The sequence below is a fragment of the Staurois parvus genome, unplaced genomic scaffold (genome assembly GCF_062004578.1).
Source record: "Staurois parvus isolate SC_StPar_1 unplaced genomic scaffold, SC_StPar_1.0 ptg000208l, whole genome shotgun sequence".
Lineage (NCBI taxonomy): Eukaryota > Metazoa > Chordata > Amphibia > Anura > Ranidae > Staurois > Staurois parvus.
The window spans coordinates 2,728,862-2,745,252 of NW_028318004.1; the positions used below are offsets into that span (position 1 = coordinate 2,728,862).

Sequence of the window (16,391 nt, forward strand, 5' to 3'; positions counted from 1 at the left end):
GATAACTTCCACTAGCGAGGGTTATATAAAAAATATATATATAAATAAGAAATATAAAAAATATATTTTTATATGAAAAAGTCCACACAAAAAACTTCTTCTCATGTGCTGTGTGCTGATTTATATGACCAAACCGTTAAGTTTTTGATTATTGTAACACATTAATATGTATTAATAATTAGTATGTGTATGGTGTAGGCGATCCACTCATTCAATTTTCACGTTTATATACTTTATATAATTTAGTATATAGCACTACATTTTAAGAGGTGATTTTGATTACATAGATTGTAATCATATTTAATATATAATTTCTTATGCACATAATACACCATAGTAGCTCACAAGAATCACGATTTTATATTAAATATTATTTATTTCATTTATATATGTATTATTTATTTATGATTATTTGTATTTATGTGTGTTTTATTTATTTAACTTATATTTATTAATTTATTATTATTATTATTATTAATATTATCATTTTTATTTATTTATGTTAATTTTTTTCATTTGAGCAGAAAAACGCTCCAAAAACATGCAAATTGCACATTTCCATGCATTTAAAAATAGTCAAAAATGCATAAATCTGCCTTGGAGTGGAAATGTGAGTCATCTCCATTGAGAATAATAATAATAATAATGATTTAATAATAATTTTAATATTTTTTTTTTCTCCTCAAGTGTGTGAGATATAAATCGCTCGGGTGTGATTGGGGCCTGACAACTGTCAGTGACTTCATCAAAAGTGCATATGACAAGGTGACAACGCAGGAGGACAATTGACAGGCGGTTGTCACCCCATAACAGAAGTGCCTGAACAAGGATGTCTGTGACAGGATTATTGGGTATAAAGCTGAAAATTTTAAAAGATTGAAAACTTTGGAAGTGCGTTCAATACATGTATGTGTGAGATGTTAGTGGCTGAGTTTGCATCAACTGTCTATATGTAATATGAGGTAATAACTGTCTATGATGTTTATGTACGATCGGGCATTTGTTCAAACTGGAGCCGCTGTGTACAGTAACCAATCAGCGTCTCCATTCGGTTTGTTGAGTCAAGGTTTGGAAATATAAGATAGACGCTTATTGGTTGCCTTGTACAGCTGTTCTAGTTTCCATCAATTCTCCTCAGAGGGTGTACCGTGACAGCCCGTCATGTGACCTCTCAGAGCGGCAGATGTGGACGTCATGACGTCATGTCGCCGGGAAGCGGCTCGCCTGATACCTGAGCGTTGGGTTAACCCCATGGTGTGGGAGGGGGCGGGGCCTGGGCGGCGGAGCCGTCCGGTCAGTTAGTCGGCGATGTGACGGAGGAGAGCGAAGCGCTGTCATGGCGACTAGCAAGTCTGTGCTCAGTCTGGCCACCTTCTCTTTCGGCCTGGCCATCGGCTTCATCTTCTGCTATGTCCTCTTCAGCATTGTCTTCCAGGAGCGGGAGGAGGCGGTCCCGGTTATCCTGCACAACGACCCGCACGGAGGGCACTCCGACCACCAGCACGGCGACTCCCTGCCCGGGCAAGTCATGGACTTCAACCGGGACAGCCAGCAACACCATGGTAAACCCCCGTCCTGACCCCGGGGCCCCTGACATCCCCGTCTTGACCCCGGGGCCGCTGACACCCCCGTCCTGACCCCGGGGCCCCTGACACCCCCGACCTGACCCCCCCTGACCTGATCCCGGGGGCCCCTGACACCCCCGTCCTGACCCTGGGTCCCCTGGCACCCCCGTCCTGACCCCGGGGCCCCTGACACCCCCGACCTGACCCCGGGGCCCCTGACACCCCCATCCTGACCCCGGGGCCCCTGACACCCCCGTCCTGACCCCGGGGCCCCTGACACCACCGTCCTGACCGAGGGGCCCCTGACACCCCCATCCTGACCCCGGGGCCCCTGACACCCCCATCCTGACCCCGGGGCCCCTGACACCCCCGTCCTGACCCGGGGGCCCCTGACACCCCCGTCCTGATCCCGGGGGCCCCTGACACCCCCGTCCTGACCCTGGGTCCCCTGGCACCCCCGTCCTGACCCCGGGGCCCCTGACACCCCCGTCCTGACCCCGGGGCCCCTGACACCCCCGTTACATGACCTTGGGGCCCCTGTCCCCTGACACCGGGGCTGCTTTCACCCCTGTTCCATGACCTCAGGCCCCTGTCTCTTGACCCCGGGGCCCCTGTCACCCCTCCCCCTGACTACTCACATCTGTCCTGAGGGGGTTCTGCTGACCACTCATCTCCCTGCTACATTACTGACCACCGACCTCCCTCCCTCGCGACACTCTGCTGACTTGACATCTGCCCCTTGACATCCTGCTGACCACTGATCTGACAGATACTTTTCTGACTACTGATGTCCCTGCTGACCTCCCCCTTGCTGATACACTACTAACCACTGATCTTCTCATTGATACTGCTGATCCCCCTCCTGGGCACCCTGCTGATCCCCCTCCTGGGCACCCTGCTGATCCCCCTCCTGGGCACCCTGCTGATCCCCCTCCTGGGCACCCTGCTGATCCCCCTCCTGGGCACCCTGCTGATCCCCTTCCTGGGCACCCTGCTGATCCCCTTCCTGGGCACCCTGCTGATCCTCGATTCCCCCACCCTGGGCACCCTGCTGATCCTTGATCCCCCACCCTGGGCACCCTGCTGATCCCCGATCCCCCACCCTGGGCACCCTGCTGATCCCCGATCCCCCACCCTGCGCACCCTGTTGATCCCCGATCCCCCCTCCTGGGCACCCTGTTGATCCCCGATCCCCCTCCTGGGCACCCTGCCAATCCCCGATCCCCCTCCTGGGCACCCTGCCGATCCCCGATCCCCCTCCTGGGCACCCTGCCGATCCCCCTCCTGGGCACCCTGCCGATCCCCGATCCCCCTCCTGGGCACCCTGTTGATCCCCGATCCCCCTCCTGGGCACCCTGCTGATCCCCTTCCTGGGCACCCTGCTGATCCTCAATCCCCCACCCTGGGCACCCTGTTGATCCCCCCTCCTGGGCACCCTGTTGATCCCCGATCCCCCTCCTGGGCACCCTGTTGATCCCCGATCCCCCTCCTGGGCACCCTGCCGATCACCGATCCCCCTCCTGGGCACCCTGCCGATCACCGATCCCCCTCCTGGGCACCCTGCTGATTGCCCACCTGGGCACCTTGCTGATCCCTGATCGACACACTGCTAACCACTGATCCCCACCTGGGCACCCTGCTGGGCACCGATCTCCCTGCTGGGCACCGATCTCCCTGCTGGGCACCGATCTCCCTGCTGATCTCCTTACTGACCACTGATCTCCCTGCTGGGCACCCTGCTGACCACTGATCTCCCTGCTGGGCACCCTGCTGACCACTGATCTCCCTCACATACAAGCCTAGACATAAGAATGTGCCTTGTTTTTCATGGACAGGTATGAAGGAGAGGTTACTGATTGGCTGGTATTGGTTACAGTATGACAGAGATCACCTCTGACATTTATTAACTGACTGTTGTCAGCTGTGTGGACAGACGATGGATGGGAGGGAGCATCTTCCGTCTGCATTGTTGGGGCCGCACTCCTGTTGCTGAACACTGCACACCTCATTCAGAGCGATGGCAAGTCAGACAAGTGTTTGTATTCAGTATCTGAAGAAGAAGGGGGCGGGGGGGGGCTGATTCTGCCACGAGACCCCATATAACATCATGTTTACTAAATGACTTACCACTTTGAACGTAGCGAGTAACTGTCAATGACGACGTCAGCAATTCTCTTCTCTGACAGCAAGTTGCTTTATTGGTATTTCTTCTTATAGACTCCCAACCAATATACGTCACACTGCAGTGGAGCGGCTGACCCGTGTCCCCTGTGACAGTCCCCTAGTGTCCCCTCACCAGCAGAAAGTTGTAGTGTACCTTCCTTTACAGCCAGGTGGTTGATGTGAACCCAGCGATGTCCCCCGATAACACATAATTATAATATCACACAAGACGGACAGCTAGTCACTAATCAAACAAGTAGGTAAAAAGAGAAGCTGGGCGACCATCGAGTGGCTGGTGGTCACACCAATTGGATATAACCGTGCCACGTCCCAGATTTATAGAATAGATTCTAAGCAATTATGGACTTTACAGACACATATTATTATTATACAGGATTTATATAGCGCCAACAGTTTGCGCAGCGCTTTACAATATAAGGGAGACAGTACAATTACAATACATTTCAGTACAGAAGGAATAGGAGGGCCCGGCTCGTGGAGCTTACAATCTAAAGGATGGGGGAGGTGATACAAAAGGTGATAGCTGCGGGGGATGATCTGGCGGAGGTGGTTCAAGTAGAGTTCTTAGGTGGAGGTGGGGTAGGCTTCCCTCAAGAAGTGAGTTTTCAAAGATCGTCTAAAGGCAGACAGGGTGGGGGCTGACTGGACATGCTGTGGTAGGGAGTTCCAGAGGATGTAGAAGTCCTGGAGGCGAGTATGGGAGGAGGTGATGAGGGAGCTAGAGAGGAGGATATCATGGGAGGAGCGGAGTGGGCAATTTGGGCAGTATCTGTGGATGAGGTCGGTGATGTAGCTAGGGGCCGTGTTGTGGATGGCTTTGTAAGCTGTGGTTAGTATTTTGAATTTTATACGTTGGGTTAGTGGAAGCCAGTGGAGGGATTGGCAGAGAGGGGCAGCAGTCGCTGATCGGTTGGTAAGGTGTATGCGTCTAGCAGCAGCATTCATAATAGACTAAAGGGGGATAGCCTGTGTAACGGTAGACCAGTGAGGAGGGAGTTGCAGTAATTGAGGCAGGATATACCGTAACTAAGGCATGGATAAGTTGTTATATAGATATACTCCGTACAACAGAAATATAAAACAATACGTTCCTTTATTTATATAACTTCTTTAAAAGAATATCAGTGATTAAAAATATAAATTGCATTGTACATGTATTCCAGTGTCCGTCCCCCCCCCCCCCCCCCAAAACAAAAAGTTTTACATTTCCTAATATGGACCCTGGGTGGAATTTATGCGGTCCACTTCCTTCAGATAAGCTGTTAATGGCCCAACGTTTCACGACAAGGGGCGCTTCCTCAGGGGCTTGTAATGTATATAAAAGTGTGTGGAACAAGTAGCACAATAATTGAGGACTCATATCCACGGCCAGGCAGTCAGAAAAGTTAGGTGTGGGGCAAGCAGTCAGAGATGGAGAGGCAATGCATTATCCACAGTATTGTGGGGGCTATTGAACCCAGAAACCCTTAATGAGTTAAACAGTAGGTCCACTGCATAAATGTATCCGACATAGTAAATGATGGTGTATCCAGCTGGCATCCATAGTTCTGGAGTTTATAACCTCATCCACATCCTTAGACCAAAGCAGTGCTAGTTGTGCCTCATTAAGGGCCGATTTGGCTTATAACAGGGTAGATAAAAATCAAAAAAATTTTTTTTTCTTACATTTAAAAAATCGGATTTATTTTCTTTTAAAAATATAAAAAAAATTTTTTTTTTTATTTAAATCGGATTTTTTTTATTTAAAACAGATTTTTATTTTATTTTCTCAAATGTATTTTAATAAAATGCTTTCGGAGTAAAAATCTGTCTAAAGATCTTTTTTTATTTAGGACACATTAATAATTGAGTTTATTCAGCATGAAATAATAGTTTCATGCTGAATAAACTCAATTTATTAACTGAATAGTTATGTAGCATGAGGCTGTATATTTTGTAATATTTACATTTCTGGTAAACTCATTCAGTTAATCCAAGCTGAGATAACATGCCCTGCATTGACGCATTCACACAATTTCACAGTAACTATGAGAAAAAACATGAAATAAAAGAATCTGAGTCGTTCTCCAGCTCTGTGTGATGAACCTATTAACCTAAAATCAGTTGTTTTATATCGCTGTTTTACTAACATGACAGCTTATTATTCTAAAAAGGAAACATTCATTTGGTTTACAAATATTAAAGATTCTAACTTGCAGCAAGAATCGGATTCCTTACATTTAACCTCCCTAGCGGTCTGATTATGTCCATATTTCTGTGCTCAAAGCGGTACATTTTTTTGCATGGAAATATGTATTTTTTTTATTCTAGGCCTGTAATTTTTAGAAAAACTCCCTGAAATCTGTCCGAACAAGAGTCTAGTAAACATCCCGGGTATGATAAAACTTGAAACACAAAATCATAAATTATAATTTAATAAATAATCATAAAAAATAATATAATAATAATAATACATTTAATTCAATAATATATTCAAACCAAAAACACTGAAATTTGAAATATAGCGCCAAGTTTGCACATCGCTGAGCAAAGTCGCAGAATCGTTTTCAGTGTCTGATGAGGAATTTCCCCCACGAATCATTATCACTCAATTCTGCAAGTGGTTCTGATTTACTATCGCTGTTCTCTAGCCGGTCTAAAACCGATTTTGACCTAAAGGGACGCTTTTTGGACGCCATGGACGTTTCTCAGTTTCCAGGCAGAAAGAACAGTAAAAATGCAGGCAGGGCGCCGGACAAAGCACTCGGGACAAAATGTATGTGAAATGGTTTGATACAGGAATGTTATACTATGTGATTTTAGTGTATTGAGTGAATGTCACTTTTTGTTATTTTCAAATTTCCCGCCGTTCCATCCCCCGTACGTCCCGATGCTTGCAGGGGACGGAACCCAGATGACAGATGTCGGCATCCGCCGGATTACATTGCCGGGGACACTGCAGGAGGGACATCGCGGGAACGCAGGACAAGGTAAGTGAAGAACAGATCCCGGAGCAGCGCCGCATGGTAAGCCCGAGTGTAGCTCGGGGTTACCGCTTTTGGTACTGAAACTTTACCCCGAGCTACACTCGGGAATACCGCCAGGGAGGCTACAGAGCACCTGTAATTTTAGATCTATCATGGCAGCGCCTGTTAGCGGGCATCTACTCACCTGCTGCCGCCACGTCCCTCACCTTGTTGTGTCACTGCCGCATCACCAGCCATTCCATTAAAGTGAATGGGACTGTCGGTGAGTCAACAGCGGGTCAGAGGAGGAGCTGCTGTGGGACAGAGATGACAGCTGCTCTTTAAAAATGATTTAAATCGAGCCTTTTCACTAGTTATTTAAATCATATCCGCCCTGGCTTGTAATAAGAAAAGGAGTCGTTCACTGCCAGGAGAGGAGCCTCGTGGTGCCTCATACCACCATGATGGAAGTTGCACATGGTGACACGTGATTTGCATTCTGCTCATGTGTCACCTATAGATAAGAGTGGGTGATCAGGTTACAGTCAGCAAATAACACTCTGTATTTTTTTTTTTTCCCCTCCGTGGTGGCATAACCAGATCTTACAGCAAACCTCTCCTACTTTTATCTATTTAAACTGTATCTATAGCTATTTTTTTGTATGTAGTGTTTACAGATTTTTGGCAAACGTGAACTATGCATTTAACCGCTTCCTGTCCGCAGGATGTATCCATACGTCCTTGGATGGGAATGGTGATATGCCGGTCATTGCTGAAGCCGCAGCGATGACCGAGATATCATTCTTTAGAGGAAGCGACCCTACAGCTTGTAAAAGTAATCTGAGTGGCTAAAAAGCTGCTGGATTACTTTTACAGGCAGCAGATGAGGGTCCCCACCTCCAATTCCCCTTTTACCAGGTTTTCCCATGCGTTCAGGAAGCCCGCTAAGGATGCGACCAGCGGCATCCGGTTCCTGGGATGCAGTGTGAGGAATGGTTGTTGTTCCTCTCACTGTGATATCAGAAAATGGAGTTGACGAGGATTTCGTCACTTCCGGTTTTGTTCTTATGTAAGCAAGCCATTACTGGATTGTGAAAGCATCAGATCAAACCCATTTTGGTTTGATCAGATGCTTTGGAGACCAGAGGAGAAATATGGGGTCTAATAGATCCCAAATCACGCCGCAGCAAAACGGACGCCTCTGGTTGAAGCCTCCTATTCTATTCTATGGTGCTGCTCCACAAACGCCCGGCTGGCATTTGCGGTGCGGTTGCAATGCGTTTGCGGAGTGGTAACACCATTCAAACTTCATTATAGGCGTTTGTGGGGTGTTTTTAACGTTCGGCAACCACCGCTGAACCGCGTATGCAGCGTTTTCGGAGCGTTAAAAACCGCTCCGCAAACGCCAGACCAACGCTTGCCAAACGCTATAGTCAGTTTTATAATCTTTGCAATGCCTCATGGGAAATGAAGTTCCACAACAGCTAGAGAGCCACAGCTGGCCTACCCCTGGCCTAGGCAATCACAAGTGGGAGCGGGTACCTGTCAATTTCGGGTACCCGCTCTCCAAAGGTGCCAATCCTTAATGGGGAGTGGGGGACCAGTCTTTAAAGCGGAATGTCCCCTTTTGGGTGGAACTCTGTTTTTTAACATGTAGGAGAGGAATGTCAGGATTGGCCAGGACTGGAACTGTTTGAAAGGGAAAGGCCTGCCTAAGAACAGACTCCACAAGATTTCTGTTGCTGCATGTGGTAGCTAGAAAAAGCCTTCTTGTGCCCCTCTCTGATTTGGTTTCACTTTGGGACAACCTTGCCTATTTTATGGCTCTTCATTAGGGGACATTGGCCGGGTGATTAGTTGGTGGCGTTTGTCATGATGTCTGGATCATTTTTTGACGTTGATTGTTGGCCTCAGTCAATGGTGTATTACAGAGGTAATGTATTCTGAGCGGCAGTCCTGCCATGATAGAATGAGTCACTGTGTAATTGAATTATCACTCTCATAGTATCACTGCGGGGATTACGGCTGAGCTTGTGTGTTAGGAGGTTAACCGTTAAGTTGAGGTGAAGGTTTAGATAAGAACCTTAGTGTTCATTTCTGTGAGTGGGATAAAAGTGCTGAAGTAACACGCAGCGTATCTGTGCCTGGAGGGTAAATATCTGGGTGCTAAAAAAAAAAATCTTTTTCCCAGAAGTGACATGCAGTGTCTCTTCTTCAGTAAAATACGCCTACCTGCCTGTCTGCAATCCTCTGTAGAATGTACACTGAGCTGCGCATGCACAGGATTGCAGTCATCGCAGCACACAGGGTGGGTGTCCAGGTGACTGCACTCCAATGCATGCATGGAACTGATATCATCCCATGCTGGACAATCAACACCGTCAAAGAATGACACCTAGAAGCAGCCAGGGAGAAAATGCCGATACCCACGTCAGACTGGATCTAAGGTAAATATTTTTGCCTTTCGTTACACTTTAATTTTTTGGTGCTGAAACTCCTGAGCTCATAGCACCCATAGCATTTTTAAATGGGATGCATTGTATTTCAACACAAGGTCTGATACTAATGTTGAAGACCTGACCTGGCAACGTAAGCATTACAGCTCATCCCAAAGGTGTCCATTAGGGTCAAGGTCAGGCTAATTTTGGGTGTGGGGACACACTGGATGCCTTCAGCTACCATTGTGCTCTTGCTGGGTGTCACATACATCCCTGTGCCTTTATGGAGGAGTGGGCTCCCTCCAGGCACACCTGCCTTTAAAGTGCTAGTAAACTGTCTTTGTAAAAAAAAATAAAATGCTGACAGACAGGACCCTATCGGTCTCTTCTGTCATTTATTTATTTCAGGTACTTATATAGCGCCATCAATTTACCCAGCACTTTACATATATATATTGTACATTCACATCAGTCCCTAACCCTCAAGGGGTGTACAAACTAAGGTCCCTAACTCACATTCATACATACACATACTAGGGACAATTTAGACAGGATCCAATTCACCTACCAGCATGTCTGCCTGTCTGGTGCCGTGGCTGGGATTCGAACCAACGACCCTAGTACTACCAGGCGGAAGTGCTAACCACTTAGCCACTGTGCTGCCACTATGCTGTCATAAATGCTTCCTCCTGCCTGTCAGCTGTCATGTACATTTACGGCCCTGTTCTGTGCCGCTGCGATATGACTCGTGTGCATGCGAGGGAGTAACATCATAGCAGCCTGGCCATTCAAGTGACCAAAGTCACGGAACCTGGAATGAAGATTGGGCAAAGATGGAAGCACCCGGGACCCTCCGGATCGATCGCAGCACTGGATGTCTCAAGTTAACAGGTAAGTCTGTCATAATGTGATTATATGCTATGCTATGCATACACATTATGGCATAACTCACCTAGGGCCCCCAAAAAGTAGAACCAACAGAGGACTTTACTACCACTTTAATGTATCCACTGCTGTATGTGCTCCAACTTGGAGACTCTGAAAACGATAGCGTTAGGACCGTTGTATACAGAGGAGCCTTGACGTGGGCACCGTGGCTTACACATATATTTGCAAATGAATACCTCTGTTTTTAATGTGAATTGTTGGGGTCAATTTGGTTGTGTTGCAGGTTAGCTGGTAAGTGTGCTGGGAATTCTTCTGTTTGTGATGTGTATTGCCCTCCCATGTGCACTTTACTGCAAAGGCTAATTATAGGTTGGGGTGGTTGACACCTTTGCCAACAGATGGGCTTTAAAGCAGACTTTAACCCTCCCCCAACAATAACAAATCATGGCACACGGTGAGCTCAAAACATCTTCACGTCATTTGTTTATTAAAAGATTTATTTGGTTATGGACAATTTTGTTTAATCCCACTTTCTGGTATATTAACCTCCTTGGTGGTATGATTATTTCCGATTTTTTTTGTGCTGAAAGCGGTACCATTTTTTTGCATGGAAATATATAGTTTTTTATTGTAGGCTGTAATTTTTAGGAATAACTCACTGAAATCTGTCCGAACAAAAGTCTAGTAAACATTCCGGATATGATAAAACTTGAAACACGAAACCATAAATTATAATTTAATAAATAATCATAAAAATAATATATTTAATTCAATAATATAATCAAACCGAAAACACTGAAATGTGAAATATAGCGCCAAGTTCGCAGATCACTGAGCAAAGTCGCCGAATCGTTTTCAGTGTCTGATGACGAATTTCCCCACAAATCATTATCACTCAATTCTGCAAGTGGTTCTGATTTACTATCGCTGTTCTCTAGCCGGTCTAAAACCGATTTTGACATAAAGGGACGCTTTTCGGACGCCATGGACGTTTCTAAGTTTCCAGGCAGAAAGAACAGTCAAAATGTAGGCAGGGCACAGGACAAAGCAGTAGGGACAAAATATATGTGAAATGCATTGAAACAGCAATGTTTTACTATATAATAATCATTTTTTAAAAAATTACATTTTTTAAAAATTTCAAATTTGCCGCCAGTTCCAGCGTCCGTACGTCCCAACGTCACAGGGACCGGAACACGGAAGCCGGATGCCGGCATCGGCCGGAGGAGATGGCCGGGGACGCTGCAGGGGACACATTGTGGGAGCGAAGGACAAGGTAAGTGCTGCAGGGAATCCCTGAGCAATGCCGCATGGTAAGCCTGAGTGTAGCTCGGGGTTACCGCTTTTGGTACTGACATTTTACCCTGAGCTACACTCGGGAATACCTCCAGGGAGGTTAAGGCAGTAGTGATGTGGCTCTGGCCTCATAGCTGCTTCCTGGGAAGGCTACATCACCAGTGCCTTCCAGGGAGATTCCGTGTGGTAAAAAGGGAAAAAAGCCTTTTTTTTGTTGTTTATACATTACTATAGGGGAGATTTACTAAAACAAGAGAATCTGGTGCTGCTGTGCCTGCTTGCCAATCAGCTTTCAAATTCAGTTTTTTCAATTAAGGTTCGGCAAAAAAGCCTGGAAGCTGATTGGCTTCCCTGCAGAGCTGCACCAGTTTTCTCACTCCTTTTAGTAAATAACCCCCTATGGCTTCAGCAACATGGGTGTTGGCTGCTGTTTTGATGCTTACATTGCTAACACCATAGGGAGAAATAAACAATAACAAACTGCATCTGATCTCTGACAGTTAAAGCGGAACTTCACCCAAAAGCTGAAGGTCCGTTTTGTTTGCACCCTCCACTGCCACATTTGGCATTTTTTGTAGGGGAAGGGGGAGCGGGAGTGGGTACCTGGTTTTGACAGGTAACACTCCCACGTCCGGGTCTGATTGCTGATATGTAAGGAAGTTCGGCCCCCCTCCTTCCCTCGTCATCTGGGCCACATCACAGGTTCCAGAAGGCTGCGAGACCAACCACAGCACGACTGTCGGTTTCCCTTATGTAAGATGCTGGCCCCCGAAGCCGATCGAAGAATTGGTTCCATCGCTGGATCCCTGTACAGGTAAGTGTCCTTATATTAAAAGTCAGCAGCTACAATATTTGTATTTAATATACAGTATTTGTATTGGATTTATTTTTTGGGGAAAGACTGGTGCTCCTCTTTAATTTGTGAGATCTGGCTCATGTGTGATCAATGGACCAACAGACGGTAAAGAAGCTCCTTCAGCATGGATTTCTGACTGGGGGGTTGGGTAGCGGTAGAACTAGTGAGACTGGAGGAACAAGGGAATTAATTTTAATTATTAACTACAGAGCTTTACTGTTTAACCCCGTTGTGCACACTCAGGTGTTGTGATTTCTGGCAAGGCAGCAGTAGTCAGACTTCATGGGAACACTTCTTGATGACTTCCCCCCACTGTTTAACCCCTTCACGCCTAAGGGTAAAACAAATCTAAATGCCTAAGCACAATTTTGCAATGTTGACATGTGTTAGTAAAGCCGTACATATCATCACAACTACTTTGTACATCCAGGTGGATTATACCTTGTTTTTTTCAGGACACATTGGGCTTTCATTTGGTGGTAAATGGTAATGGATATCACCTGTTTTTTTTTTATCAAAGGAAAACTGGCCCAAACTAATAAAAAAAAAAAAAAAATCATTTTTTTTATTTAGCTGTGTGTTTCTTGTTACTACCATAATCTACCACCAAAGAACAACCCAAAATAAATTCTCCAGCTCTTGACGATCGCAGCGATACCATATATGTGTATGTTATTTGTTGTTTTTACCTGTAGTACAGCCCAGAAACAATAGTGCACTTTGTTTTTTACTTTTTTTTTTTTTTTTACCTAAAACACACTGACATTGACACTATGGGGTTTATTTACTAAAGCTGGAGAGTCCAAAATCAGACTCACTTCTGCATAGAAACCAATCAGCTTCCAGGTTTCATTTCCAAAGCTTCATTGAACAAGCTGAGGTTAGAAGCTGATTGATTTCTATGCAGAAGGGAGTCTGATTTTGGACTCTCCAACTTTAGTAAATAAACCCCTAATTGACACCGATTTTTTTTTTTTTTAAATCCTGACTTTGACCCAGACCTTGACCCAAACACTAACCCTGGCACTGAAGTAGATCAAAGCTTGAAAGCTTGATCTAGGTATTTTTTTCTTTATTTTTTATATTTATTTATCTTTTTTTTTTTTTTTACAAACATTTTTTTTTTGTTTCAAACAATGTATCTCTCTCCTCCATTCATAGAGGAAAAAATACAAGGGAGCCGGACTGTACAGTGACTGATCACTATGATAGCCAATCAGAGGCTATCACAGCGATCACGTGACCCGGAATCAGGAGTCCCGGGTCCCGATCGTTAAAACAGGACCCGGTGTTCTCAGTGACACTGCGGTCTTTGTGCTGGGAGCACACCATGCGGCGCGCTCCCAACAGAAAGGTATGCAAATATGCGGCCCCACGGAAAAAAGGCCAGTTCTGTGAGGCCGCATATTTGTGTTACGTCGGCGTCAAGGGGTTAAGGCATACGTAGAATGTAGGAATAAACTATAAATCATATATATGTATATATCTATCCCTACAGAATTCTCATGTAAGAATGTACGTTTGGATTCTTGCATAGGCTCAGATATTACTGGTTTGTTTTATGTTTTTACAGCTGAAAGATTCAGGAACTGATTTATTCGACTTGCGCAATAACTCGATTGGCAGGTTTGATAAGCTTGTTATTTCTGAACCTTCTTTCTGTAAAGTATATGTATTGGTGCTGTGCTCTGGATCAGACGCACCTTCCCTCCTTCAGGGGATAAAGGTTGGTCAGCGTCATACCAGTCATACCACTCCAGTTTAACTGGATAGAGAAATCTAATCCACACACTGTGCATCATCATTACATGCTTAGAACAAGCTGTAGTGGCTGTGCGATTAAAGCAAACCTGCTTACAAACACGCAAATGCACACATACGTATACATTTGTTCAACAAAGCACAACCTGTTTGAGAGGTACTTTTCAAATATGAAACACGGTAGTAAAAGTGTATCTAGACCCAAGAACAGAAATGTAGCATATTGCAGCTTATCCATACAGCCCTGGCCAAATTTTTTTGCGAATGACCCAAATATTAATTTTCACAAAGCCTGCTGCTTCAGTGTTTTTTTTTTTTTTTTTATCTTTTTGTCAGATGTTATTATGGTATACTGAAGTGTAATTACAAGCATTTCATAAGCGTCAAAGGTTTTTCTTTTATTGACGATTATATGAAGTTTATGCGAAGAGTCAATATTTGCATTGCTGACCCTTCTTTTTCAAGACCTCTGCAATTCGTCCTGGCATGCTGTCAGTCAACTTCTGGACTACATCCTGACTGATGGCAGCCCATTCTTGCATAATCAATGCTTGGAGTTTGTCAGAATTTGTGTGTGTTGGGGGGGGGGGGGTTGTTCACCTGCCTCTTGAGGACTCACTACAAGTTGTTATTATTATACAGTATTTATATATGGACAGTGATTGGATTTGGTGCTGAAAGGACAGATGAGAGTCTAGGATTACACCTAGTACCCTGGCATGAGGGGAGGGACTGATGGTTGTATTATTGATCTTGATGGAGAAGTCAGGGGGGAGGGGGTTGGCTGGGGGGAATACTAAGAGCTCCATTTTGTAAAGATTGAGTTTGAGGAAGTGGAGTGACATCCATACCGATATGTCACTTAGTAGGTCAGTAATGCGAGAGGAGACTGAAGGGGTGAGGAGTAGAAAGATATATCTGTGTGACATCAGCACAGAGCTGATACTTAAAGCCATGGGAGTTTATCAAGTGACCAAGGGAGGAGGTATAGATGGAGAAGAGAAGGGATCCAAGGACAGAACCTTGAGGGACCCCAACAGAAAGAGGGAGTGAAGAGGAGGAGACAGAGTTTTAGGTAACGCTGAAGGAGCGCTGCGATAGGTAGGAGGAGAACCAGGAGAGAGCAGAATCTCAGAGGCCAAGAGAGTGGAGTTTTTTGAGGAGGAGGGGATGGTCAATAGTATCAAAAGCCGCAAAGAGGAAAAGTAGTTAAGAGTATGGAGCAGTGGCCATTGGTTTCAGCAGTTAGTAAATCATTATTGAGTAGGGCAGTTTCAGTGGAGTGGAGTGAGCGAAACCCAGACTGTAAAGGGTCAAGAAGGTTGTTGTCGGTGAGGTGGGAGCTCAGGCGATTGTAGACTAAGCGTTCGAAGAGTTTAGAGGTAAACAGGAGCAGGAAGATGGGTCTTACGTTGTTCAGGTTGGTGGGGTTCAGTGAGGGCTTTTTAGGTATGGGAGTGATGTGCGCATGCTTTAGAGGGGAGGGGAAGGCACCAGTAGAGAGGGAAAGATTGAAGATGTGAGTGAGGGAGCATAGGACAGAAGAGGGTGACCGTAGTAGTTATGAGGGGACAGGATCCTGGTGGCAGGTAGTGAGGTGGGCTTCTGAGAACTTTAGTGACCTCTTCAGTAGTAGCAAGGTCAAAAGAGGAAAGTGTTGAGGGAGATATAGTATAAGGTATGCTAAGTGGGATGGATGTCTGTGTAGCGGAGATGCCCCTATGAATTGCATAAATCTTGTTTTTGAAATGATTTGCAATCTCGTAAGCAGTGAGTGAGTTACTGGGTGGAGGTGGAGAAAGTAGAGAGTTAAAAGTAGTAAAGTCTTTCTCCCTCTCCCTCCCTCTCTCTTCCCCCCTCTCTCTCTCCCTCCCCCCCCCCCCTCTCACCCTCTCTCTCTCCCCCTCTCTCTCTCCCCCCTCCCCCCCTGTCTCTCTCTCCCCTTTTTTTTCTTTTCTTTTTTTTTCTTTTTCTCTTTTTTTTTCTCTCTTCTCCTTATCTCTCTCTTTTCTGTCTTCTCTTATCTCTCTCTTTTCTGTCTCTTTTCTTTCTCCTCTCTCTTCTCTCCTATCTTCTCTACTCTTTTCTTCTCTCCATTGCATAAGAAAGATGGATTTGAAATTGATTCTGTACTCACAGAAAGCTGGGAACAATGCTTACTGATAAGAGGATAGCACAGACAGAATGCACAAGAAGTTGTCAGCTGACATATTTTTGCAAAGTTTAAACAGAACTATATTTACCCTCAGTCCAGCAATGCGACGTCCTGGAGCTTCCCTTTGGGCACTGACATCTTTTAGAGGCTGGTTTCTGGATTTCAAGCGCAGACTGCTTTCATTGGTTGGGCAGATATGACATCACATTGCATGTGCAGGAGTTCAGTCATTTTTTACGGTGAGCTGGGTGTGTGCGGCTCTCACTGTACAGGGGTGCACAGGCAGGTAGGTAACTTTAATGC

The 16,391-nt window shown here is 45.5% G+C and overlaps 1 protein-coding gene across 1 annotated transcript in view; it reads left to right on the plus strand.

Annotated features, from left to right (window-relative positions):
* The first annotated feature begins 1,189 nt into the window (after window positions 1-1,189).
* Window positions 1,190-16,391, plus strand: part of LOC149461205 (glycoprotein-N-acetylgalactosamine 3-beta-galactosyltransferase 1-like) — a 30,017-nt gene continuing 14,815 nt past the window's right edge. The window contains exon 1 of the mRNA XM_089678668.1: window positions 1,190-1,562. Within this exon, the coding sequence (XP_089534794.1) occupies window positions 1,337-1,562 (226 nt within the window). The 5' untranslated portion in view covers window positions 1,190-1,336. The remainder of the gene's footprint in view (window positions 1,563-16,391) is intronic.